General features: G+C 44.5%; 5 protein-coding genes across 5 annotated transcripts; 2 read left to right on the top strand and 3 right to left on the bottom strand.

Moving 5' to 3' along the window:
• The first annotated feature begins 360 nt into the window (after positions 1-360).
• Positions 361-2,276, top strand: V1508DRAFT_425669 (uncharacterized protein). The gene has a single exon (XM_066941477.1). The coding sequence runs from the start codon at positions 485-487 to the stop codon at positions 2,060-2,062; it is 1,578 nt and encodes a 525-aa protein (XP_066793094.1). The 5' UTR covers positions 361-484; the 3' UTR covers positions 2,063-2,276.
• A 629-nt stretch (positions 2,277-2,905) lies between these two features.
• V1508DRAFT_376545 (S-adenosyl-L-methionine-dependent methyltransferase) lies at positions 2,906-4,733 on the top strand. Its single transcript, XM_066937601.1, has 5 exons — positions 2,906-3,255; positions 3,313-3,607; positions 3,667-4,001; positions 4,062-4,201; positions 4,271-4,733. The coding sequence occupies exons 1-5, from the start codon at positions 3,001-3,003 to the stop codon at positions 4,275-4,277; spliced, it is 1,032 nt and encodes a 343-aa protein (XP_066793093.1). The 5' UTR covers positions 2,906-3,000; the 3' UTR covers positions 4,278-4,733.
• Positions 4,618-23,175, bottom strand: V1508DRAFT_442027 (uncharacterized protein). Its single transcript, XM_066942311.1, has 25 exons — positions 22,053-23,175; positions 19,613-21,998; positions 17,121-19,558; positions 16,366-17,056; positions 16,240-16,310; positions 15,525-16,183; positions 15,083-15,475; positions 14,143-15,032; positions 13,193-14,086; positions 12,805-13,140; positions 11,918-12,754; positions 11,842-11,863; positions 11,703-11,780; positions 11,468-11,648; positions 11,155-11,406; positions 10,451-11,100; positions 9,826-10,401; positions 9,453-9,772; positions 9,098-9,400; positions 8,404-9,048; positions 7,361-8,356; positions 7,006-7,308; positions 6,859-6,939; positions 4,938-6,803; positions 4,618-4,884 (listed from the first exon to the last, which is right to left on the bottom strand). The coding sequence occupies exons 1-25, from the start codon at positions 23,018-23,020 to the stop codon at positions 4,738-4,740; spliced, it is 16,983 nt and encodes a 5,660-aa protein (XP_066793092.1). The 5' UTR covers positions 23,021-23,175; the 3' UTR covers positions 4,618-4,737.
• A 649-nt stretch (positions 23,176-23,824) lies between these two features.
• On the bottom strand, positions 23,825-25,172 carry V1508DRAFT_425662 (uncharacterized protein). The gene is made up of 2 exons (XM_066941476.1): positions 24,124-25,172; positions 23,825-24,074 (listed from the first exon to the last, which is right to left on the bottom strand). Exons 1-2 carry the CDS (start codon positions 25,088-25,090, stop codon positions 23,878-23,880), a joined length of 1,164 nt encoding a protein of 387 aa, XP_066793091.1. The 5' UTR covers positions 25,091-25,172; the 3' UTR covers positions 23,825-23,877.
• Positions 25,173-26,153: 981 nt separating this feature from the next.
• V1508DRAFT_435128 (uncharacterized protein) lies at positions 26,154-26,801 on the bottom strand (the record flags this gene model as incomplete). The annotated part of the gene is made up of 1 exon (XM_066942054.1): positions 26,154-26,801. One exon carries the CDS (start codon positions 26,799-26,801, stop codon positions 26,154-26,156), a length of 648 nt encoding a protein of 215 aa, XP_066793090.1.
• Between the last annotated feature and the right edge of the window lie 234 nt (positions 26,802-27,035).

Raw genomic sequence — 27,035 nt, 5'->3', positions numbered from 1 at the left:
CATAAAAACTCCGCTGATGCAAGGGTTAGTGTGCCGTAGTGCGATCGGGTACGCCCAACTGTGCTCTGCGCAGGGCCTGGCGTGCCTTCAACTGTATAAGTGCGGATGACCGGGTCCGAGTTCCGGGTCAATATCTGAGCCGCTTACAGCACGACAGAGCACAAAATGGGCAGTTATTCTGGTGTATGCTATAACACCCTAACCCAGATATGGCTGGATTGTTTGCGCTCGAACTATCCGGTTTAGGGCTGTTGTAGGTGTAATCGGGTCCATATGGATTCCCTTCTACTATGTGTCTTGCATTGTTGTGCTTCTGCCAGACTTCATAATGAACCTTCGTCCTCGCCTCGTGCAAATCATCTTTAGTGGCCAGTAAGCACAGCAAGGTTCTTTATACTGTCCGCAATTGCCACCCACGATCGGTACACCATTAAACCAGCATTATATCAGACTGCGTTTTAACTAGTTGCTTGGCTTGTTTGCGATGGGAAGTTCGGCTAGCAGACAGGCACCTCCACCGTCTGAGCGGGAGCCGGAGCCGGAACCGACGTCGCCACAACAAAGTGAGGACTCCGCAAACATCACGTCGCCTGAAGAGGCTACTCCAGCACAGTCACAACCACCACCTAAAGACAAGCAAAGACGGTCATCCCTGCCACCGACAACGAAAATTAAGCAGTCTCCGAAATCGAAGACGACAAAAGCAGTAAAGAAAAGGAAACAGGAGAATGAATTACCTGACATTGCTGTCGAGCCGGATGGCGTGAAGGAGGCTAAGATGCCGAAGAAGTGGAATCGCACGCCTTCTAGGAGAAAGGCAGTGGATGCGTCCGCCACTGTTACAGTGAAGAGGGAAGCGCAGCAGCCAATGAAAGCGGATCGAGCGGTATCGGTGGCCGAGTCAACAGCGAGTCCACTATCGACCAAGCGTCCACGAACTAAATATGTCAAACCACACAGGAAGGAGAAGAGTCCGCCAGAATCTCCACCAGTAAAAGTATCAGATGGACATATTCCGCCTGCCACTCCGTTGCTACGGAAGAGATCAACAAGGTCCTTGGCTAAGAAGTCCAGTAACGAAGCTGCCGCTAAAGCACCAGCTTCCCCGCTTCCAACTGCGGTATCACCGTCGGTCAGTGCCGGACCATCACAGGCTGTAGACACTGTCCAAGTCCAACAGAGTGAAGCTGGAATTGCGACGAATCATGCTCCGCCGATAACGCCAGTTTCAGATCCTTACAATCCTACTTTAAGGCCAGTTAGGCGGACCCCAAAAAAGACGTTACCGGTCGTACCGTCCCCTCCGCTTGATCCACCGCAATTCGTGCCACAACCAATCGTTCCTTCTCAACCTCAGCTTCCACCACATCCAACGCCGGGCCCGCCGTTTCCCGCCGCCACCGCTCACATTTCTCCACTGATTTCGACATTACCGACTACAGACCAGATTTCCGTGTCACCAAATAAGCGTCGACGTGCGCTGTTTGAAAATCCAGTTCCTAAAGTCCCACCTACAGCTGAAGACCAGCCATATTTTGTCACCAAAAGTCCAGTGCCGGTGGTCGCTGGCCACTCATCATTGAACGTAAATGGGCAGTCGATACTTTCCGATCCACCACCAGCGATGGTAGTTAATGGTGCCAATGTTCCTGAAGGTCACGGCTACGAATACAACTTTACGTGCCGCTGTGGGCACCGGTTTGCCACTAAGGGCAATATAAATCGACATCTGAAGACGTTAAGATATGACGAGGAACATGTGAAATATGTACATCCTGAGAGCGAAGTGTTCGTCCATATCTTCCCACGCGTTCGTTTAAAGAAGAGTGAATATGACGCGATAAGGGCGAAGAAACAGGCAGAGGTTGAGGCGACGGCAGTGTTAGCAGCGATGAGGAAAGATAGAATCGAAGAATCGGTCACGGTTCAACAAGTGCCTGATGATCGTGAGCAGAGGCCGACGAATAAACGGAAATATGCAGATTTTGTTAGTGATACGGCGTCGCCTGCAGGTAGAAAAAGGAAACAATCTCGTGTAGCTGTTGGTAATATGAATGTTTAGTAAAAATGTCAATCGTTATAATTTGCGAGTACGAGAAATAGTAGGTTTGCAAAATATTGGCGTCTTATTTCACACTTATCTGGAATTTGTGATTTGGTCTGTGGTGATCATTGTATAATTATCTTTCTATGTTGAATGAACGTCTGTCGTTCGTTTTGCGTTTAATGGTATTGTAGGATAGTGTTTAGCAATGTATTAAATTATTAAAATCATGGCTATTTTCTTTTACAAATATCCTTTGTGTCCACTGAAAGCATGCGGGTCTTGGATGGATACTATTCGCAATAGCAGGCGCGTCCAAGGTGTTGTGTTGCGGCCGCGACTTAATCGCAGTCCCCTTTCGCGTGTGAACTAAGCCATTTAACGTTAGGTTAGCGATCCTGGAACGTTATATTCCTATGCCCCTCCCTAACAGTACTGCATTTGTTGGCCAGATTCTTCCTGTGGCCATCCTTCTAATCCTTTCGCGTATTGAGAGGATGAGACAACCAAGTCCGCCACTTCAAATGTAGACAATAACCGATCTCGAGCATCATTGCTTTACAAATATATTAAGCTATGATAGTGTTACAAGTATGACAATGAATGTAAGCTTCTCATAAGCAAATATAAATAAAAAGCGCTACAGCAATACCACATAAAGTACTGAGTACAAATTAAATGGACTAGTACGGTTAATTCAATACCCAAAGATGGAAGATCAGAAATCCAAGGATATTAGCTCCTCATCAGGCGCGTTGTTAGCGTAACGGCATTTAGCATTTGATATATAACTCTAATATCCCAAGAAGGAGCCGGGTAATTAATTAGAGTTTCGCGTTTATAACAATTTTTTTGAGGTGTTCCCACTTCACACAGTCTTTATAGACTTCTTACTTTTCACTTTTTTGATCGGCATATCCTTTTCCATTCTTTTATTTAAAACTAACTGATTCAAGATGTCGACCTCGGAACCAAATTCCTCCAGTAGCGACAGTAATCTCAGTTTCAGCGAGCGCCATTATTTCTCGTCCTACGATCATTTTGGCATCCACGAGGAGATGTTAAAAGATGAAACCCGAACTCTGTCATATCGAAATGCGATATATCAGAACAGTCATATGTTTAGAGGAAAAGTCGTCTTGGATGTTGGATGTGGTACTGGTATATTGTCGATGTTTGCTGCGAGAGCTGGAGCGAAGCACGTTATTGGCGTACGTGACTTGTCCATACCGAATTTGGTAAATTTAATCATACTAAGTACACTCCAGGTTGATATGTCGACTATCATCGATATGGCCAAGAAGATAGTAGAACTGAACGGTTTGTCAGATAAAATTACGCTGTTGAAGGGCAAGATGGAAGAGGTCGTTTTACCGTTCGACAAAGTCGATATTATCATCTCCGAGTGGATGGGCTATTTCTTGTTGTACGAGAGTATGCTCGATACAGTCCTTTATGCCAGGGACAGATATCTCGTTTCTGATGGCCTTATATTCCCTGATAGAGCCACTCTGCATCTCGCGGGGATCGAGGATGGCGATTACAAGGAAGAAAAGATCGGCTGTATGTGGAAGTTTCATTCACTTTACCGTTGTTCAAGGGGTGTTAATCTAGCTATGCAGTTTGGTCAGACGTCTACGGATTTGATTACTCGCCATTTCAAGAAGTTGCACTCACAGAGCCACTCGTCGATACTGTCGACATGAAAGCAGTCGTAACTGACGCCGCCCAAATACTTGATCTCGACCTTTACACTGTGCAGAAGACAGATCTCGAATTCTCAAAAGATTTTTACATCAAGTCACGTCGCAATGATTTCATCCATGCGTTTATTGCGTGGTTCGATATTGAATTCTCAAAGTGTCATAAACCGATTCGATTCTCAACAGGCCCTCATGCGAAGTACACGCATTGGAAACAAACAGTGTTTTACACTAGAGATACTTTGACAATTAACGTAAGACCTTAACATGTTTCGAACGAACCCAGTGAATTGTTTGCTGAACGTTCATTATAGCACGGAGAGGTTATTACCGGACGTCTGACGAACAAGCCCAATGCTGTGAACCCTAGAGATCTCGATATTACAATTGATTACGAATTCCAACCTGAAGATGACGAGTCCCGACGCTCATCTGCTAGCTGCCAATACAAGATGTACGTCATACCTCACTCGTAACGTCTTTTAACTCTGTATGGAAATTGGTCTAATTCATAATACTTTAGGTGCTAAACGATTTATATACCTTAGATTTCATCGGCTTTTCATTCAACTTGTACTATAGACACTGGATTTGATGGTTATGTCATTTTAACATGTTTATATATCACGTTTATCCGCGTATTCCTTGCGTGTTTATCGAGTTTAGGCATTCTGCTTTTATCATTTTGACGTAGCGTTTGGATGGCTGGTCCGCAATGGTGCTCTGCTTGCTTGTGTTATAATTATTTGGGCTACTTAAAAGTTAATTGTTGTTTTAGTAGGTTTCGGTTATTTATCTTTTTTGATCTCGTTTAGCTTTTGCGTTGATTCCATGTTGCAGTCGTCCTTCGTGTTTAATTTGCTAAGAACTTTCAATGCTATATCGGTTATATATTCCTATTGTATACTAAACGAGCAACAAAACTTGATGTTCGCCAATATAAGCATTGGAAATGTTAGTCACCGCGCAATAATCGTACAATACTACTATCTAATGATTTGTTAACTCATTCTCCAATACTTCGGCAATCCTCGCAATGATGTCCTTGCCGTCGGATCCCGTCAAAGCTTGCTCTCCATAGAACAGACCGATATTCAGCTTATTATTCGACAATGAGAGTTCGACATCAAAATTGATCTTTTGGTATTAATATCCAGCTTTGTAAGAGATTAATGTCAGTGCGAACTCACCTTCACTGCGTCTTTAGTCAAATTTTTCTCAATCATACGACGCAATTGCTTGCCATTTTGAGGTACTACCTTCGCATCGAAAGTTTCATCACGAACATGATCAAATATGCCGATTTTTTGCTGCGACACATCTCCCACTCCCTCAAGAAAATTCACGGTACTGTTAACTGATACCCCTGTCCACCGCTTAATATCAAACAAACTGACCTGCGATCTCGACTCTCTGTTTATCTCTAGCATGGTTTTCTGAATATCATGAGCCATGGCAGGTAATGACCGCTTGATACAAACCACAAGTGGGTGAATGTTGAGCGTGGGGTACGCAAGATCTGATAATCCTGTGATGTTCTCCGTACGACCTGAATTGTATACGCCAAAGACAACTTCGTCGGATGAAGATCGAAGTACTTCTCTGTGATATATAGCCGCATAAGCGGCAAATAGCAGAGAACTAATGCTAAATCCATGTTTTCGACAGTAAGATGAAAGCTTTGGTGCTGAAATAAGAACGTCTTGACGGAATTCGCAATGTCTAACAGATGTGTATGGAGTATTATCCACAGTGGAAGCGTCCCGAAGTTGAGAGGTCCAGAATTCGCGCTTACTCTCAGCATAGCAATTAACTCGCGAGACGAATTCGTTCCTAGCAGTATCAAGCCAGATTACAGCTGACTTCGTGGCATCCAGATACAAGTCGGACAAGCTAGAGACAAGCATCCTTAAGCTCCAAGCATCATACAATGCGTGGTGAATCGTCAAATAGATCTTGTTGCCAGAAATATGTAAATGTACAGGCACTGTTTCAAAGAATGCGTCCGATTTGGAATCGAAACCAGCGCTGCACGATAAAGTATGTGTTACGTATTCTGGCTTCAAGATTAATTGCAGTATCGGAAAATCGGCACACTCTGTCGCTATAAATGTTGTACGCAAGACTGGAAGAGTCTCCAGCAATCGAAGCCACACGCACTCGATAGCAGACTTATCGAGTTGCCCTTCTGAGCAATAGCAAAACGTCGATATGAAGAGAACATCCTGAGAAGCCTGCCAGCCAGACAGCATATAGACTTGCCCTGGGGTAGCAGGTAGGACTGTTTGAATCATATCATTCGTGATACCAAACTCTGAGGACAATCGTTCAGTATCCAGATACTGTTCAATTCCCATTACGGGAGCTATAGTTTGTGTCGTACTAATCGAGTTTTGCTGATTGAGTTCCACAAGTTGGGCCATCGACTCAATAGACTCACAAGCGACAATTTCACCCACACTTAAAAAGATATTGTCGGTCCGAAGCAAATTGGACAGCTTAATGCAAGAGATCGAGTCCAAACCTAAATGAAAAATACTGTCATTCTTTCGAATATGCGTCTCATCTATTCCTGATACCAGCGCCAGCACTTTTCGAAGGGACAGCTCCAAGGCACTCCACTCTCCCAAGCATAGTCCGTCCTGAGTGAATGGCTCTAGATCTTTAAGTCCCATGTTCAAGAACCTGTCCAATAGCATATTGCCGTTAAATATATCATCGTCTCTGAGTGAGATGGATCGCAGAGGAATAATATATGACGGAACCACTCTTTCATCAAGTAATTTTCGTGCATACTTGAAGGCGTCCGAAACAGTGCCGATCTGATCGTTATTGCTAATAATAAATGTCACGATTATATCTTTGCTAGCAGTCTTCGCGATAAGTGACCGACTTCTGACGATATCAATCGACGATCCACAAACTGCACGCGAGATCTTCTCGAGATCAAGAGTATTTCCGTCAAAACTCACAATGTCTTCCACTAGTCCTGAATATTTCAATTCACCAGAGGCTAAGATGCGGGCTCGAACTCCAGTAGGTAGCAACTTAATCTCCTAGTTAGGTTAGAAACTTCTCGAACAGAAATCGTGGAAATTCTGAAAGTCATACATCGTTTGCATTCTCAACAATACAAAGCTCGCCGATACAGCCTCTCATAACTATCCTACTGTGATTTTCGGCCACGCATACCTATATGTAACATGTTATGCCCAATGACAACCTAAACTCTATACTTAATAATCCATGAGAACTGACCTGCAGATTCTCTTGCGCTACATATCCTTCAGGCCGAGCACTTCCACCAATCGTCTTACCATTGATCATATGCCGTAATGCACTGTATGGGAGTTGAACAAGACTGCTAAGTGCTAACCCATCGTCATTATCCAAATATCCACAATAGTTGCGCGATTCTGGCGACTGCAGCATCTGCCGTAGTATAGCGTCCAACTGTTGGACTAGCGCCTCTGCGCTCTTTCGTCCAACTTTTGAAGTTTTCGTCGCCACTCTCCACGTCATAGAATTGGGAAGTTGTTCAAATTCTGTAGCTACGGAATACTATGAACTGTTAGAGGAGATCACATAGATATTCAAAAATCGAAAAGCATACCTCGACTGCCGACCATCCACCAATACCCTTCCATAGATTGTGTATCGGGATATTGCGTCTCTGATATATAAAGAGTGTATGGAACAACCTTCGTCCTGCCGAAACAGCTTGAAAAATGGAAGACAAAGGTGTATACTGATGGTCACGAGAAGTATTCACGTAGTCTTGCATTCGACGAAGCATACTTGAAAAGCTGCCGCGAATACTGGCGCGAATAGGTATCGTAATCATACTGGGAAATTGCACTTGTTCGTCTTCCTCGGTAGTTCGTCCGGAGAGCACGGTTCCGAAGACAACATCTGATAATCCGAGGTAGTAGGAGAGTAAAATCGCCCAACACGTCTGCCCGATTGTCTGGAAAGTGACCCCATTTCGCTTCGCGAACACTGACAGCACCTGCGGTGAAACCTTGCTCGACATCTCTGCCCGGCACTGTAATATTGACCGATCTGTACCGTAGGTTCTAGAATCGAGATCTGGGAAATCCTCTATTGAGCTCCCTCCCAATTGCGACCGCCAGTAACTAATGTGACTCTCTCCCTGCGACTCCGCAATTATCCTGGATAGCAACAGTCCAAAATGAGGACGCGGTGTAGGCATTGACCGTTCGTATGCCTGATAAACGTCATTGAAAAATAGTCCCATGGAGTGTCCGTCATAAAGTGCGTGTGACATTGTCAGCATAATTGCTCGCTTAGTTTCGGACTTAATAATCTGGAGATGCACAGGCGGACTCCGAAAGGGATCAATGCTTCTTGAGATGTTCTTGGAAATCGACTGTAGCTCCGAAGTCCACGTGGAATCACAAACCGGTTGGTAAGCGAACTCCACGACAGCCTCTTTGAGCACTGCCATTCCAAAATGAGATGGTGAACTGGTCAGCCATTCATGTAATGCAACAAACTTCGACCGGTAAATAGCATTGCTGCTCAAAGTTGTCGCCAAGGCACGCTTCAGCCTCTCAAAATCCACGTGTTCCTCTACGAGTAATACATCCTGTACATTGTTAGTTACTATCAGGATTTTAGACGTAGTATACCCACATGATTGACATAAAATCTATTTTCTGAAGATAGTGCTTCCGTCAATATCCCGTCCTGCAATGGTGTACAGTAGTACACGTCTTCGCAATCTTCAGAAATATATGGCGCGACCAGTTCCAGGGCACATTTTGCAGAAATGTTGTTAGGAAACGATAAAGCATCACACATTATCTCAGAAGTATGTGCCAGTGCTTGCGCCATGGACCTGATGGATGGATGCTTTAAAATAGTTCTAAGTGGTAGATCAATCGCCTCTCTAACCAACGACGCCGAAAGTCTAATAGCATCGATACTATCCAGGCCATAACGGAAGATCGATATTTCGTCTTGGACGTCAGCCTTCTCAATTCCTGCGATATTAGCAACAGACCGTCGAAGCTTTTCTAATACAGCCGAATCAATAGCATCATCGTCAGTGGGTGGTAAGCTCATATTTGAACTCTGGTAATGAGCATTGGAATATACTTGCTTTAACGTGCAGCTAATGTCTACCACCCCGTCTGGCTCACGTATAATGTTTTTGACAGTAACATCAACGTACTGTAAGAATGATTGAGCCACCTCGTCGTCAATATACGTTCGGAGATATCCCAATGTCAGCTTTAATAGCTCGTGAGAGCTTTCTACTTCAAAGCATATTGCATCCTAAAGATTGTAAGCCACTAACGCCGCAATTAGTATACTAGATGCCTACATCCGCTATATATTCATTTGAAGGAATAGATTTCCAAAGACTGTCCTCGGTTTCAGACGCAGAAGTATTCTGAAAGACAAAGAGAGCATTGAACAGGTTGGTGTCCGCTGAAACATTGAGCCATTTGCGTATCATTCTCAAAGGAGTGTGCATATATTCCATCATTTGCGCTGAGTACTGTTGCAGGCAGCACACAATATCTCGATACGATCGAAATACAGAAAGATCTAAGGCTACTGGAAGCGTATTAAACAATGGCCCAGCAACATTGTCCAGGTCATCCTGAAACGACCTACCCGACACCTATAGAGCATTAATGCGCTAGGTTTCGAGAGATACAAAATGCATTACTTACAACTAATCCGAACGACAACGCAGTACCCTGTAATCTCGAGAGAGAAATAGCAAATGCTGTCTGCATGAGTACCTGAGGAGTACAGCGTAAGTTTCTGGCACCTTCTTGGATTTTTGAGTACGGCAAAGAGCAGAGACTATGAAGTGCGCTCGCGGTAGCAGACTTGTGCAGCTTCGGCGATTGTTTAAGCTCTATAAAAGAGAACTTCTCAGTCCAGAACTTCTTCGCAGCAACCATGTCAACCGACGATTGGATCCGATAAATAGCCTCCACAAATGATGGGCGAGTTGGAAGTCCGATATAAAAGTACAGCTTCGCCACTAGAGATTCCGTTAATAAACGTGACTACCAGAAAGCAAGCGAACCACCGTACCATCATCAAGAATAGTTTGCATTGATGTACCATCATACAGCGCGTGAAACAATCCCATAAATAGGAGTCTGGATTCGCCTGTCGACATTACACTGAAGATCAAAGGCGGACGCGATAACTTGACTCTTTTCCAGTGCTCATTCAGCAAGTTGGTAGCTAACTGACGATAATCTCCAATTGCATTCGTATAATCTAGCCAGACTGGTGTCCAATCCTTCAAAATCACTTGAACAACGCCTATTTCTGTCTGAAAGAATGAAACTCGGAGAGCTTGATTTTGTTGCACGACAGCATTCCAGCATTGTTGCAATCTTGATGAATCGACCTCCTCATAAAGCTCAAAGAAAAATTTGTTAAAGTACAAAACATCGTTCTCTGAACTGAGAGCACGAGCAATCATGCCTTCTTGCAGAGGCGTGCAGGGAATTATGTACTCAATATCTTCAGAATTCAGGTCCAGTTCAGAACAAGCTTGGTCGTGATAATTCAAGATCCCATAATTTTGGATGTCAGCGACAGGTTTAACCACGCCTTCATTTTCCGAAATGTGTTTGGCGAGGTGTTGAATCGATGGGACTAAAATAAAATTAGAATAGCCGGAAATAATTTCATAGGGATGACATACACCGCATGAGTGTAGACAATGTCAGGTGGTTATAGAACTTCCGCAAATGTTTTAGAAGACTGACCAGGGATATGGAGTCAAACCCAAGCTCAAAGAATGTAGTGCAGAGTCCGATACGGGAACTTCGAGAGTCAATTAATGAGCTAACATGGTCCCGTATTTCCACCTCTACCTTATTCCATGACTCGGCGCCTAAGTTCTGTTCCGAATATGACCCAAGACTCTCTGCTGTTGTCTCAGTATATAGTTTCACTAAAGCCTCATTATCTGTCTTATTATTGACGGACAAAGGGATATTCTGTAGAGGCAATATATAAGTGGGAACCATATACATCGGTAACTTGGACTTGCAAAAATTGAAAATCGACCGTATAAACGAATTCGTAGAAGGAGAAGCAGGAATCAGTCCTCCGTCAGAGTAATCGGCGTCCATCGCAACGAAACTCACAAGCTGATCTCTATGATGTAAGGAATACTTAAGAATCAACGTAACAACGTCCCGAACATGCTCACTCGATTGCTTTATAACCGAATTAATCTCGCCAATTTCAAGACGCTGGCCCCTAAGTTTGACTTGAGTGTCCTTACGGCCAATAAAGTCGAAGGATAAATCCGGCAGCAATCTCACCAGGTCGCCTGTCCGATACATCCTAAGGTCATATTAATAATAATGATTAATGAATACAACATTGAACTTCATGTACTTTGTTCCAAGCTCTTCACTGTGGACAAAACTTTGAGCTGTAAGATCCGGTTGCTGAATGTATCCGTCGCCGACAAGCTTTCCAGAAGCGCAAAGTTCACCAATCGCCCCTTTCGGAACAGGAATGTCCGTAGCAGGAAAAACGATGACGGTACCCACATTGTCGAACTGTTGCCCAATATTTGAGGGGCGCATATTATGTGGAACTTGTTTACGCATTGTACAACCAATTGTGACCTCTGTTGGTCCGTACCTATGCGGGGTTGATATTACCATCGAAACACAAATTAGGAAACTTGTGGGAAATTACGTACGCATTGTATATAACTTTCTTATCACCCCATCTGTTCAACACCTCTTGATTTAGCATATCACCGCCGGTAACGAAAAGTCCACGACAAAGCGACGGTACATCTTCTGGCTTAATTAAAGCTGCCAACGACGGAGTCAAGTCTATGTGAGTAATTCCAAGCGCATTTATTGTCAGATTTAGGTCTAGTGAAGAAGGTTTATCAGATATAATGCAGTAAGTAGCACAAGTACAATTACCTCTCAGAATTATGTCGCGGGGCGCAGACGAAACAGTAATGCCGACCGACCAACTCCAAAATTGTTCCAGAACACTCACTGCCATATGATTAGACCTGGAATAAAATAGAATGTCGTAATATTAAAGTTTAAAGTTTACCATCAAAATGGAAAGATGCAAACTAGAAAGTAGAATTAGTTTATGTACTAAATGCCTATAAAAGTGTCGGACTCACTTGCAAAAATTTGGATTCCTTCGTCCAAGTTCCCTTAAATTGTCGCTGAAATGCAAGCATTCCCTGGACAGCATTCTCATGAGTGAGCATGCATCCCTTCGGGTTACCTGTAGAGCCGGATGTGTATAGACAGTAACACAAATTCTCCGGTTGAAGACGGACAGAGGGAGGCGTGTCAGGCGAGTTGAAAACAGCACGGGAAGTAACAGAAATAACAGGGTGCTTCATCTGCTCAGTCGTGAGTTCGTTTAGCAGCCTGTCATGTGTCAAGACGCATCTGGCACCAGAGTCATCAGCGATATATCTTTTCCTACTAATTGGAGCTGTGACATCAACAGCTAAGAACGAACACCCGGCCTTCAAAATTCCCACAAAGGCAAATGATGCTTCTGGACTCTTCTCAAAGCATGTGACAATTTTGTCATTCGGTCTCACCGCAAATGTCGATAAGATATAGTTAGCTATTTTGTTCGCTTGTCTGTCGAGCTCAGCATAAGACCATCTTTCTATATCCACTCGACCTTCCTCAATTACGGTTGCAAACTCCAGAGCAATGGCTTCCGGTGTGAGTCGCGACTGTCGCTCAACAAATTCATGTAGAAATTGAACATCTGAAGGGATTTCATCTAGTCTGGGTGGAATGATGGAAAGCATGTCAATCGGTAGGTCTAGTCGCCAGCAGTCTCTATGCGGTAAGGTCAGGAGCTCTCGCAAAATGTAGTCAAACTGTTGGAGGATTATGTTGGCTTGCTCAGTCGGGACTACCGACGTATTGTAGTGAAGACGACATGTGATAGATCCATTGCCGAGAGGTTCAATTTCCATGGAGCATGTATACTATATATACGGTTATACCGATGGAGCAAAATATCAAAGAATTCCCATACCTCCGTAGCCCCGTGGTCTATAAGCCTCCTCCATGGGTCAGATTTATTCGACTGCGCGGGAGCCTTCTGGTAAAGAAAGACGCTGTCATACAAAGACTCTGGCAGTCCAACAGTATCGCGAACAAACTTGTGAGGAGTATGCTGGAACTCAAGAATGGCTCTTGATTTTTGTTCCACAACCTGTAGGAGCTCCGAATTCACTCCCGAGACATGAACTTGAAATGGAACGGTAGTCAAGCACGGGAACAAAGACAATGACGCCGATTCAATATCCGTTTGGCCTGACAGAACCATCCCGAAAACAATTTCTGGCTCACCAACGTAGCTCGATAATATCTAATTGGACATCAGTTCCGATTATCAATTAACACAATCACTGGCTGGATACTTTAGCCCACGTCGCAGCAGCAGCGGACTGGACCGAAACGTTCAATTTCGCGCACCACTGCTGAAGCTCCTCATATCTCAACGAAAGCTGTCTCTCAACTGTTTTTCTATCAACGGCATTTGTCCGAAAAGGACTCAAGTTTGGAATTCGTGTAGCATTTGCGGTACCGAGACTATTCTTCCAAAAATGACGGCCGCTGTCGCCGGTCGCCAATATTTGAAGGCGAAGTATACCGTTCAAGACATCTCGATACGACGAGTCTCGAGGCTTGAGCTCAGCGCCACTGAGAAGACCAGATACATCACTTAAAATTATATTGAGCAGCGGCGCGTCAAAAATAGCGTGATTAGCAGCCATTAGTAGATACCGAGAGGATCCAACTTTCGTATCAATATATTCCAAGAACAATTGGGGCAAATGAATATGACTAAGGAAATACTGACGGTATTCTCCAACTCGTTGGTCAATAAATTCCTCCAAGTTGTCAGAAGTGGATATTTTAGATTTGGTCCATTGGAAGTCGGGATTCGTATGAACTACCTGCGCATAAGAAAATGTAGTTGGGTGATCCAGCTCCAAAAATCCGGTTCGCAAAATGTCATATTTCAGAAAAACTGACATCCAAGCGTCAAGCAATCGGTCGTATGCGAGTGAAGCTGGGATCTCGAAAACTATATGATTGACATATAACATACCAGCGCTCGCCAGAAATTGTGACAGAATTCCTTCCTGTGTGTGAGTACAAGGATAAACATGTGTAACGTCTGTATCCGAGAAACCCATTTCTTTCAAAACACAAGACCGACATTGTTTCTCAAATAGTCCTGCCAGATCCTCATCATTTGTCAGGGTTTTGTCTTTGACGACCTTGGCAAGCTGTTCGATGGTTAGGCACTAATACGTTTTACACATTAGTAAAGGTTGGGATCTCTTACCATCGTCGAACTTACCTTTAGGATATCTATGGCTGTAAACTGCAATCCAGCCCTTTTCAGCTGAGAAGCAATCTGCGTGGCAGATATACTATCCATGCCTAGCTGATACAACGTCGTATTTGGCCGAATATCAGAGGTTGGAACGCCACTAACCGCCGCAAAAACTTCACGAATTCTCGCTTGCCTTTCTGTGAAATTATATGCAGTCGCCTCGCCATCTGTGCACTTGGGAACAACAGAGAACTGATTGTAGACGATTTGAAGCTGTGCCTTAGATACCTTTCCTGCAGGAGAAAGAGGTACTCTAGATATTGGGACAATAGCTGTTGGTACCATGTAGTCAGGTAGGAACGATTTACAGGCATCACGAGCAATCTTGAGAATACCTTCAATCGATTCCGTGCTTTCCAGTATATAACAATCTGGGGATTTGTCTGCAGTTTTAAACGCCATAAAAGACACTAGTTGCAGCCGCGACCCTTCAATTGGCTGTCGCATAATAAACGTGCACACACCGTTGAACAAATAATTCGTCTCGGTTTCCATGCGAATAACAGAGTTGATTTCTTGCAATTCAATACGCACGCCTCGGAGTTTCACTTGATCATCCATCCGTCCAATAAATTCAATAGACCCATCTGTTAGCATTCTTCCTAAATCTCCCGTCCGAAACACAGCAGTATCTGAGAGTCGTATAAATTTCTCAGAGGTAAGTTTTTTCTTTCGATAGTAGCCCCTCGCGATTTGGTAACCGCCGATGCACAGTTCGCCGTAAGACAAGACGGGCAATATATCTTCGGTCGCCGGATTAAGAATATAGAACGAAACAGTCGGAAAAGGATGCCCAATAATTGCGCTACGGATTGCCTTGGAAATGGGAGTCATCGTACAACACATAGAAGCCTCTAACAATAACTGTCAATAATATCCAAACGACGGATACAGAGTAGATTACCGGTTGGACCATAGGAATTCACACATGCTCCATCCCATTCATCCACAATACTCGGTGGCAATATTTCTCCAATACAGTACAAGCACTCTACTGAGGGAACATTGGCACGTGTTATAGTGGACGCAACACTCGGCGTCAAGTCTAATAAAGTGACCCCCAGTTTGTTGATAACTTCTTCTAAATCTGTGCTCATAGTCTGCTGATCGGATGCACATAGGGTAAGACCAAAAGACCAAGCAATGAAACAATCGTAAATAGACATATCGAAGCTTGGAGACGAATATTGAAGAAGCCGAGTCTTTGGATTGTGGGGAATCAAATACTTTGACGCCAAAATCGTTTGAACAGCATTTCTGACCTCGACTTCTACGGCTTTCGGCTTTCCCGTTGTTCCTATCGCAATCAGCTTCTCATTGTAGTGTCATGGTCGCGAACTTCGTACCAGATGTAAATATCCTGTAAGCTGTAATGCTGTCATCCAGGACGGTCCGATCTGATTCAACAGAACATGTATCATGAAATACTAGAGTCGAAATGTTGACAACGAAAATATCAAGGGCATCTCTGACAACAAGTTGCCTAATGCACTCCTCTGAAGCATTATTGACCAGTATAATTTTGGCCTGAAGCTCTTGTAGCATATAAGAAATTCTGCTTGTCGGTATCGACGTGTCAATAGGACAGAACGCGGCGCCAACTTTTAGAGCCGCAAGAATCGATTGGTACAATTCAGGAGACTTGGACATGCATGATGGTAAAGAATCCTCAACTTGTACATTGCACACCTGACAGAGATATGAAGCAAGTTGATCAGCCGCGGTGTTTAGCTGGGAGTACGACCATTTCTGAATTTTGCCGTCGCCACTTAGAAATTCCAAAGCAGCATGATCTGCAAGGTCTATTGAATTAGTTTCAAAGGCACTGTGCAGATACTTGAATCCATGAGAATGTAGTCTCGTGGGAGCCCGTGATATAGAAAGTTCTGATGTAGAGAAAGTGGTGAAATCGAAGACTCTGGCCTGTAAACGAGAAATAGTATCTTCGAGAATCAGATCAAATACGTCTAGTAGTAAGCTGGCTTGTGATTCATCCAGCAGAGACCTGACGGATTAAGCCATTAGACGCTAATACACAGACAATATCGCAATATCCCCTACCTCTTATACTCCAGAATGTATTCTATAACGTTTTGCTTTTGCTTTCGTCTAATTTCTAAAATGATAGATAGCTGCAGATATTGTCAGATTAAAAAGATCAAGAACGGGTTGGAGCCAATAGCTTACACCACCACTGTCATTGCCCTCTTCGGCACATTTCCAGATCTCGTTATCAAATCCATTTCTAACCGTACGAACATACTGCACAATAAGCATTGTATCGAACAATCTCTGTGTACCTGATTGTTCTGATGCAATTTTCTTCAATACTTCTCGAATCGGAGTGAACGGATACTTTACGGACTCCTCGTCGAGATGTTCCAGTTGCCGAATTATTTCACCGTTCGTGGACGTCGATGATAACTTTGCCCGTACAGGATAGCTAGAGAATATTGGACCCACGACGTCGTCACTACCTGGAAACGTTCCGCGTCCACTCGCAATGGATCCGAACACGACGTCATTGGTACCCGTAATCAAGCATAGGAGTTTTGCCCATGCCGTTTGAAATATAGCGCACACTCTACTACCAGATTCGTTGACAGCAGACTCGAATGCGGAAAGTGCAATTCTTGAGTACAATTTTGCGTCACAGGTCAGTGTCGGAACATCATTTGCTGCTGAAGTAGACAATTTTGGAAATAATAGACCTTCATGTCCTCTCAGCAGATCCGCGAAAAAAGACACTCCATGTGACGTATCAACACTCTCGATATTTGCAATAGTATGGTAAAACGATGTCCTTCGTGGAATAGGATGGCCGCTGAAGTTTTGCACGACATCTAGAAGCAGCAAATTCAGCGCGTAGCCATCAAATCTGAGTAGAGGTTAGATATATGTATCAAATCGCATCTCTCAGTGGGCCAGTTTAGAATACTCACAACGCATGATGCATCGAAACACACAGATAGTGTCCACAAGCACCCGAGAACAGAGTTAGAAGATAAGGGCACGTTGCTTGCTGCATTGTAAACTTCACTGAATGTAAGAAATCCACCATTTCGCTATACTCCTTATATTCCACATCCTGCCATTGCAACCGGTCGGGCTCAAATATGACTAGGGCAAACGAACGACTCATCGAATTCGGACCAGCATCCACAAATGCCGTCCGTAGTATTTCTCGAGATGAAGCGATGGTCTCCCAAGCAGATTTCACACGAAGTAAATCCACATCATCAGCGAGTTTGAGAAGAAAAGAGTTTGTGTAAGACTCATGAGACCCAAGTAATGCCTCCTGCATAGTGGTACATGGCAAGACAGACTTGGCCTTCGACAAGTCGAGGCCGCCAGATGTAACATATGGTTTGACTTCCGAGGCAAATGCTTCGATCGTTTTTTCTCCAGCACTTGCATCCAGAATATCACTCTTCGCATTATACTTCTGCAAAATGGTTCGGATAGACGCATTACGCACGATATCAGAAACCGAGAGATTATAACCATTTTTGTGAAGAAGGCCAATAAATCGAATGGCTGAAATTGAGTCCAACCCATACCGCAAGAGCGGAGTGCCTAATCTGATTTTTTCGCGAGAGACATTTCGTACCGACTCTACTAAAACATCTGCAAAAACACGCTCGCGATGTGTACCAACGTCGATAACTAAATCCTCAACGGCCTCACCACCCGCTTCCGTATGAGATACCAGAAGTGCAGTCAAAGCTCCGGAATCGACTTTACCGTTCATAGTCATTGGCATTTGGTCGACAACAATGATATCAGATGGAACCATGTACGCGGGTAAGGTAGCCTCGAGTGCAGCACGCACATTTACTTCCACGTGCAAGTCATTACCTGCAGCAAGAATAAATGAAACCAGTCTTTCGTCTACCAAGATTGTGGCACATTGTTTAACATCCGAAACTGCAGTTGCAGCGTTATTGATTTCGTCTAACTCGACTCTCTGTCCTCGAATCTTAACTTGCTGATCCATCCGCCCTAGAAATACTACACTCCCATCTGCAATCATGCGAGCGCAGTCTCCAGTGCGATAAACTGTACCATAGTCTCCAAGATCGACAAATTTCGCACTAGTGAGCTCCTGTGAAATTAGATATCCGGCAGCGACTTGGTGCCCACCAAAGGCCAGTTCTCCAACAGCGCCAATCGGTAATATGTTGGTACTCTCAGGCTCAAGAATAAAACACGAGGTATTTGGAAATGGTAGGCCAATGTTCGCAATTTCATCGCCGAACTTCTTGTCGATAAACGCAGTACAAACATTTGTCATTTCCGATGGGCCGTATGCATCGATAACTATCGCAGGTAAGGGCTCCCAGAATTTTAAGACCGCTGATGTCATAGCTTCTCCAGATAATATAATGCACTCTACTTTCTTCACAAGTGCGTCATCCAGGAGAGAGGCGACGTTTGTGGTCATGCTCAGGTGAGTAATTGAATAGTCGTTAATTATCTCTGAGAGTTGAGGAAGAATAACATCCTTCGGTGCAGAGAAAAGCACCATGTGGCGATGGAGCGAGTATACGACTTCGAAGATCGACACATCAAATCCGATTGAGCAAAATTGAAGCATTTTTGACCCCTGCTTCGGTGCAGGATACAATTCCGATAGCTGCAAGATATTGTTGACAAGATTGTTATGAGAAACCTTAATACCCTTCGGCTCGCCAGTAGACCCAGACGTAAAAATCACATACGCAATGTCGAGGGGCAAGCTCTCAATTCTCCGACAGTCGTCGCGGATTGGTACTGTGGAATAGTCTGGTATCTCTAGCTGTACCTCCAATCCTGGCATGGGCTCTGTAACACAACACAGTGTCGCCCGTGCTAGTTCCATTATACTATTAACGCGCGCAACGGGAGTTGCTCTGTCCACAGGAACGTATACCGCACCAAGACTCCATATAGCAGTGATAATAGCGTAGAGCTCTATCGATTTCGATATAACCACACCGACAAAATCTCCGCGGCCAACACCGTGCTCACTTAAAATTGAGGCATATCCCTGCCCGATCTGATGCAGCTCTCGATAACTAATCTGGCGAAGACCGCCATTTTCCAGCAAAATCTGAATCGCAATATCTTCACACTGTAAGTCAAACAGATCCATGGCAGAGATTTTCAATTCATTGAAGTCTCTTGGCTGCGAATTGAACATTGCCAAGGCGTTGTCATTGTAGACAACCGATGTGATCGTCGAGATATCTTCTTCTGCGAAACTGACAATGAAGGTCACTAAACTCTCAATTTGTTGCAATAAGCTCTCCACATGTGATTTCGATAATTTCGAAGTATGGTATGTAAGAGAGACTCTAAAATGTGAATCCCGAGGCTCGACTTCAAGCAATATTTCAAACTATGCAAGGTTAGGAGTATGATATATGGGAGTTCGGGTAGGCGGCCTACTTACCTCGACACGATCGAAACCTCCTGCGATGGTTATGTTCTCGCATTTCTGAGACACTGATTGCTGCCAAGCAAACAAGCTTCCCAGCATTGCAGAACATAAAGTTCCTGCACTATTTTGGGATAGCAGTTTCACAATTTCACTGAACATAGTATCTGAATGCTTGATTACTAATACGGAATTACTGCTGAGTTGCTCAAGAACTGCCGCAATGGTGATGCCACTCGATGGATGTGACACACGAAATGGCAACATAGCAAACATAGGACCGAAACCTGAGTCTAGACCACTTCCAGTCAATGCGACCCGGCGGGATATGACAGTTCCAAACACCACGTCTACGCTCCCTCCATCGTCTGGTACAAATAATCCAGACAAAACATGTGCCCACGCGAGTTGAAATACACTCTGTGCGGTAAATTTGAACTTCCTGCATACTTTGCCAATACTTACGCTCGAGAGATCAATATCTAATGATAACTTGTCCACAAAATTTTCAAACGACTGCGATCGAGGTGGTACAAGCTGGGGAACACAGCCAGTCACAGCGTTCCTTAGGTACCCCTTCCAGAAATCAATATTGTTGCTATTATCATTCAATATGTATGGCATAACTTCCCGAAACTGAACGTAATTGGCAGCTTTCGCTTCTGGGAAAGTAGCATCCTCCAATTGTTTCAAAAACATATCTAATGTCCATCCGTCATATATTGCATGGTGAATCACAACATCAACAACCCAAGCGATATCCTCTCCTCTGGTTATTCTAATTCTGAGCGGCGGAAATTGCATGTCATGGAACGTGAACCTCTCTATACAGTCGTCGGAAATGTAAAGATGTCGCGAATCTGCATACACAACTTGAACAAATGCCAAATTGTCATTTGTAGCTAAAAATCCAGTGCGCAGTATTTCGTTGTTATCAATCACAGTCCGGATTCCATCAATGACTCTGTCCGAGGACATCTCATTCCTGACGATGAAGCGAATGAAGTTGCTGTAGAGTCGTGAATCTCGCATAGACTCGAAGAGCATGGAGATCTGTAGAGACGTTGTAGGATACACGGCGATAACGTCATCCGACAAAGAAAATGCTGAGGTATACTGGCTGAGTAAGTTGTGGATTTGCCTGACTCCCTGACTTTGAGTCACTTTTGCTAAACAAGAAAACGATATCTGACGAATCGTGTCATGTACCAAAACATCAGCAATACAGAGAGATATTCTAGGCAGGATACGCCTGGCTTGACTAACTACCATCATGGCACCAACAGAATCAATTCCAATAGATCGGAGAGAAAATTCCGGGCCGGGAAGCGTACCCACAACCCCTTTGACAGTATGCGCAAGTACTCTTTCTACAACGGAAGCGTATTCCTCAGACAAGTCATCGGATCTGCCTTGCTCCAGCAATTCCTCCACGTAAGCATAAATTCTTTTGCGATCAGTCTTACCCGACGCCAATAAAGGAATCTTATTGATATGCCACATGTGGTGTGGACGCATGTAGCTAGGTAACGTCCTCTCAACAGAACGACGAGCAGCATCCACGTCGCCATCAGTAATGACGACAATCCTAGACTGCAATACACACGCAACAGCACCTCTTCCGCAAACATACTCAATTTCACCCAATTCAATACGACGACCTCGTACTTTAACCTGGCCGTCAAATATGCGGCCGATGAAGACAATCCTGCCGTTCGGAAGAATACGTGCAAGGTCTCCAGTACGATAGCATCGTCCATAGCGATTGTCGTTAAGAAACACAGACTGTGTCAGTTCCGGGCGATTCAGATATCCCTGAGCGACCTGAGGACCAGCCACAACTAGTTCACCCGCCCACCCAACGGGTAAGGGTTTTATATGATCTTGGATTCTCGCATCGGCGATTATGGCCCCTGTTGTCGTCAATGGAGCACCGATATCCCCTTCCACAAAGTTGTTAGATGTGCCATCAACAGCGGCAGTACACTGAATTGTGGCTTCAGTGGGACCGTATGTGTTATACAGTAGCCCAGGAGTGCCGAACTGCTGAATAACACCTGCGGTGAGACACTCTCCAATGGTCATAAGGACACGCAATGTTGGAACTTCGTCGTGCTTTAGAAGAGATGCGACAGTAGGTGTAAGTTCTATTGAGTCTACCTGCATTCGATTGATAATATTAGTAAGATCAGAGAGGAGTAGAGGACGATGTGCGGAGACAAGAGTAGCTCCACGATACCAAGGCAGGAAAATCTCGAGAACAGAGACATCAAACGTTAATGATGCGAAGTTAAGAAATCTCTGAAATGATGGAACAAAGGTATGAGCAAGAATTGCCTGTGTCGCATTGGTGTGAGTGACGAGAACACCTTTCGGCAAGCCCGTAGAGCCACTGGTGAACCTAACAACGAATCAGCGCATTCTGTATACATGTAGGCAAACTACAGCAACCAACATGCAATATGCAACATCATCACCGATGACATTGTTGTCCTCAAACCCGTTGTGTTCCTCGCCTTTCAAGTCCTCTAACTCGACAACGATTGTCTCTATACCCATTCCTACGACCAAATCAGCGGACTCACTCGAGACAAGAACAATATCCGCCTTCGTGTCTTCGAATATAAACTGAATACGATCCCGCGGCGTATCTTCCGGAGCAAGAGGACAAAAAGCTTTGCCTGCGCGTAAGACACCAAGTACTGCCACATACATTGCCAAGCCCTGAGTGATCAAGATGGGGACAATCTTAGATTCTGTAGCAGACTTGTCGTAGACTGTACGTGCGAGAACAGAGCTCAGTCGATTGAGCTCATCGTACGTCATAGTGGATACCGAGCTGTCGTCGTTGTAAAATTCGATTGCGGTTGACGTTCTGGTAAAGTCCGAAAGATGGTGAAGTAGCCCAGGCCCGTCGATATTCGAGCTTGGACAATTGAGGACACTGAGTCCGTCAAGCTCTTCACTATCGGTTGCAGTACCATGCTTGAATATTGTAGATATCTGAGAGGATAGAATAGTACTAAAGGCAGCAGGGAAATCGGCGAGACTTAATTTCAGCAACAATAGTCCTGGATTCAGACTCATAGAAACCTGCAATGGCGGAAGGTCTGTAGCACCAAAACCTATTACAGTCCCTAGCTTCACATCGACACTATCAGTAGTATCACGTATCTCAAGAGTTTCCGTCGAGTTGTCGTAAGTGACAGTCGTGGTTGTGGATTCATCCACGACGAGAAATGTCACCACCGGTTCCAGAGTGTATCGATGAAGCAAGCCACCCCACGCGCGTATGAGCTCCTCCCGTTGGCTGAACGCATTGTCGAACGTGAATGATTCGCAGTGCGTCGCATTGGCTAGATCAGCGTCTTGAACAGTATGCAATAGACGCGGAAACGGCGTTAAAATAAATTGATCGTTCATTATGTTGTGCGGATCAGTAGTCAACGTCGGTACTGATATGTACGAGTATTCTGCCTATAGGTGAATGGAGAGCCTATGAAGCAGAATACCACTGGAAGCCGACTGTGCGGGTAGCCATACCAAGCAGTTTCCACAGAGAGGGTGTCAAGTAAGACTGCCCCGAGAATAATAGTCGGGACGCGTCGCACGTGTCAGTGGAAAACAACGATTTCTATGACGTCATCGATAATTCTAATGTGAACTAAATCGACCTCCTGTGACTGTACCTTGCGATTTTCCATTAAATAGCAATCAGTCTTCAGAGCATTCTGGGCTTACTGCTTGTTGGCGTTTGACATGCGTCTACTGAGGACCAAATCATACACCATGAGCACAATCGGATGATCAATGGTCGCTACTTACTTTGTTTAGTGATTGTGACTGCAAAGGGTTCGAGTTGAAAATTCGGCTACTCGATTTTTTTTCGTGTACATCTCTTGTCTTTGTTATATATTCGCTGCTACAATTTTATGTATCATAGTACACACTTTCAAATAATATCAGCCTTCCATTCGGTCGTCCAAAGACATAAACCGAACTACCGAAGACCAACAATGTCAGATTTGGATAGGATCAGTGTCGTATAGTCCGGAACGTTAGCCCCCCAGTTTTGGAGGTTATTTTGCAGCTCAGAAATGGGACGTCCCTGCAGATAATAAAATACTACTGAAAAACTTGGCCTTTCTCTGCATGTTGACTAGCAGTAGCTATAAGTCAACAGTTACGCAGATTCCCAAGCGGATAACGCCATCATGCTCTACTTAATTCCAAGTATAATATCTATATATTCTTATAGACCACTTTCCTATTCATGATATTCAATAATCTATAGGCAACCGATCATTATACACAACGCTATCTTCAAATGGTTCCATGCCAACCTCATCCTCTGTGCCTAAACTGACAAGAAACAACTCCGCACCGCATGCAACTGCAACTGAACGCCCATCTTCACTGACCGCAGCGACGCTGATATCTGACGTCGTAAGCATAACAGGAACATGTGCACCAAATTCTACACTCTCATTAGCGTGTCGTACTTCTAAGTATCAATGGATACATACCGTTACTACTTCCAAGATCGAAAACGCCAACACCACTCTCCTCACCCACACCAATCTTCGCAACAATCTTTCCAACGCTAACAATAACTTTCCCAACAGCCTTGCTTCCCTCTTTCCCGCGAAACGAACCTTGATCACTAGGATATGTGTACCCTGAACCGCCTCTTATTCCATCACCTGTCTCATCCTCTGGGTACGTGACACCTTTATACACCCGCCATCCTTTGTCAGTGATTGCGACAACCGCGGCTCCTTTCCCACTCGACACCGCAAAGCTACTTAATGCCGTCGTAAAGCCGGGATATATACTTAATAACCAGCTTCCGTTTAAGCAATCAAATACACGGATCCGAGAATTTCCTTCCAATACAGCAACTTTAGTCCGACTCTGCACCGATTCAGGCAAGAAAACAATATCCGATGCCGTAAAAGACAGTCTATATGCCCGTGGCTCAACACTGTTGGCTACAGTCGCAGTATCAGTCCTTGAAATAATGAGAGTATTATCGTCACTAGAAGTCGCAGTCCATATTGTAGTCCCGGACATTGAAGTGTCAAGGCACGACACAGGCGCCGCGTGCCCCGAAGTCCCAGTCAATATCGCAATCTGGTCAACGCTCGCGCCTGAGTTCTCAAACTTGACAACGTGCGATCTGACGGAGTAATCAGCGTGCACCGACACAACGAAAAACGTCCGCTGCGATTCCCCGAGCACTTTCACTAATTTTGTCGCTGAGCCGGCATAAATCTCGCACAGAAGTTGAAGCCTGTAAGTGCGAAATATGATTGGGCGAAGGAGAGTAATGCCCTGTGCATGTCCACTGGCCAAGATCGGCGGGGCCTGATCAGAGGTAAGAGATTTCGAAAACGCGAGCGCAAGCGTGCGCGTTCCGAGTGTATGAATCGATACGCCTGGCGTCGATGGCGATGCACGGGTTGGCACATAGTCTGAAAGCTCAATCGTCATGATTCAGTCCCCTCAAGTATCGTGAACCGCAGATCGCATGAATGCTGACCGTTGTTTGCAACGGCGCGACGAGTTTGAGCTCTGTTAAGTTTACGCGTTATATCTTACCCGGACTAGCAGCTTTCAGGGGTCGGGTGGATAGATTTCGTACGCGCTCTTCGACTCCAATCGTCAGTTCATGCACCACAGCCAGTTGCATCTCAATATTTGGAACTGAATAGAGAAAGTGGTCGAATATTCGAAGATTAGGCCGTATAATTATTAAGTCAGAGAAGTAATTGGCATGATTTTATACTCTATTACACATCCTCGACTGAGTGCCCGGCGCGCGACTTCGCTTCCAACGGAGAGCCTAGATCACACAAAAAAAATAGGCTGCTCCAATTCCTGAGCACTATGAAGTCAGATATGCGGCATTCTCACTGGTGTGGTGCACAGAAAATGCCGATAGTGAAGGAGTCCGTAAATCTTCAATATATCACGTTAGTCACCCAAATTCCGCTGCCTAATCATGACATTACTGAGTAATAGTCGTTTTAAGGACCAAATCTAATTCTAAAGTCTAACTCCACGCAAATCTCAAAAGAAACCCGTATATTGCCGGCTGAGGATATCCTGCAGCATAAAAGTCGCATCTATCCCAATCCAATTGGTCTCCTTGAACAGAGACCAAATGGATTACAATATTTAGATTTCGATTACCGTGTGTAGTCAGGCGGACACATGTAAGTGACTATAACCAGTTACTATAATTGCACATCAATGGCATTGGCTTCCTCAGAGGTTCCCAAGGTTCCCGTCTAGAGCGCTAATCGCGTGAGGATGTCCAGTATGATATAGTTCATTATCAGTTCGTTCTAATAAATCCAATCCCTATCAGATGTTACGGTACCATAATTACGACAATGAAGACGCTAGGTCGTTCTTTATCTTATCTCATTCGGAACTGCAACGAAGTCGCTCCTGTGACCATGCAATAATTCCCAAAGGCATTCATCTGTACAATGCGAATAATATTGGAAAATGCTCGTGATCAACTCTGAGGACTCATTGGATTGTTGGCTCATTGGAGTCCTGGGTTGTATGCTGTTGTGTTGCTGATCGTATTGGTCTGCACAGCTTTGTGCTTGCAGGTGGTTATCACAAGACAGACTTCCGAGAAATACCTTTCCGCAACCCATTGCCGGCCCCAGCCCCCAACGACTATCAATTTGCGATTGCCGATGGCTAGAATAGTAGATTGTGTACTTTCGTTAAGACTTCCAGGCTTGACCGCATTGACATTGAACTCATGTGCAATCATTAAGCGATAATCTGATAAACCCCGCAGTGCGGCGTAGAAAGGTTTGGCCGAAACTAGTGACGTGATACGGAAGTTTGGCACTATACTGCGACTGGAGTCTAGCTCTGCTCTCATGGTCAGGCACAGCTCTGGCACATCGGGGATTGACGGGGATTGACTTTTATTTTCCATGTACGAGACTTCGGCTATTGTTATATTCCTGTGACGCTTTATAGATAATCTTACTGTACTATCATAATCGTCATGGGAGAGGTTTACAACGGCAGAAGCTAGCCCAACCGCAACGCCCGATCTAGCCAACTCGGAATTTTCCAGCAGCATTAGGCGCATCTGCAGGAATGAGGTCGCTACAATAGTCTTGATAGTGAAGTTGAAGCTGTGTGTATCTGTCCTTTTGTTGGCAACCATATGCCGGTATCGGGAAGCTGGCAGCTATCGAGAAGCTAAAGTGGTAAGCTATTAGTTATTTGATAACGGACAATAATAAACCTCCTAGTGACCCCTGAAAACTAGGTAAGGCCAGCAGACCCAAGTACTGCAAGCTAATGTAAGACCAAGGGGCTTGTGTCAAGATATTCTGCATAATCAAGCACGTGTATCCTGTAAGTGCGCCGCACAGGATTGCTGAGGCTAATATCGCGA

Source organism: Lipomyces doorenjongii, assembly GCF_038497915.1.
Source record: "Lipomyces doorenjongii strain NRRL Y-27504 unplaced genomic scaffold V1508scaffold_85, whole genome shotgun sequence".
Taxonomy (NCBI): Eukaryota; Fungi; Ascomycota; class Lipomycetes; order Lipomycetales; family Lipomycetaceae; genus Lipomyces; species Lipomyces doorenjongii.
This window is presented reverse-complemented; position numbering and strand designations above follow the sequence as displayed.

What these genes read in the sequence shown, in the direction of transcription:
- V1508DRAFT_425662 (XM_066941476.1), bottom strand. Translation starts at nt 25,090, where the DNA reads ATGACGATTGAGCTTTCAGACTATGTGCCAACCCGTGCATCGCCATCG. An exon ending in CGATCTTGGAAGTAGTAACG is followed by an intron (nt 24,075 to 24,123) that starts GTATGTATCCAT and finishes ATGAGAGTGTAG; the next exon opens with AATTTGGTGCACATGTTCCT.
- V1508DRAFT_425669 (XM_066941477.1), top strand. Translation starts at nt 485, where the DNA reads ATGGGAAGTTCGGCTAGCAGACAGGCACCTCCACCGTCTGAGCGGGAG.
- V1508DRAFT_376545 (XM_066937601.1), top strand. Translation starts at nt 3,001, where the DNA reads ATGTCGACCTCGGAACCAAATTCCTCCAGTAGCGACAGTAATCTCAGT. An exon ending in CAAGGAAGAAAAGATCGGCT is followed by an intron (nt 3,608 to 3,666) that starts GTATGTGGAAGT and finishes CTAGCTATGCAG; the next exon opens with TTTGGTCAGACGTCTACGGA. An exon ending in GAGATACTTTGACAATTAAC is followed by an intron (nt 4,002 to 4,061) that starts GTAAGACCTTAA and finishes CGTTCATTATAG; the next exon opens with CACGGAGAGGTTATTACCGG.
- V1508DRAFT_442027 (XM_066942311.1), bottom strand. Translation starts at nt 23,020, where the DNA reads ATGAACGATCAATTTATTTTAACGCCGTTTCCGCGTCTATTGCATACT. An exon ending in CGTTGTCGTTCGGATTAGTT is followed by an intron (nt 9,401 to 9,452) that starts GTAAGTAATGCA and finishes AATGCTCTATAG; the next exon opens with GTGTCGGGTAGGTCGTTTCA. An exon ending in TGACTAAAGACGCAGTGAAG is followed by an intron (nt 4,885 to 4,937) that starts GTGAGTTCGCAC and finishes TAATACCAAAAG; the next exon opens with ATCAATTTTGATGTCGAACT.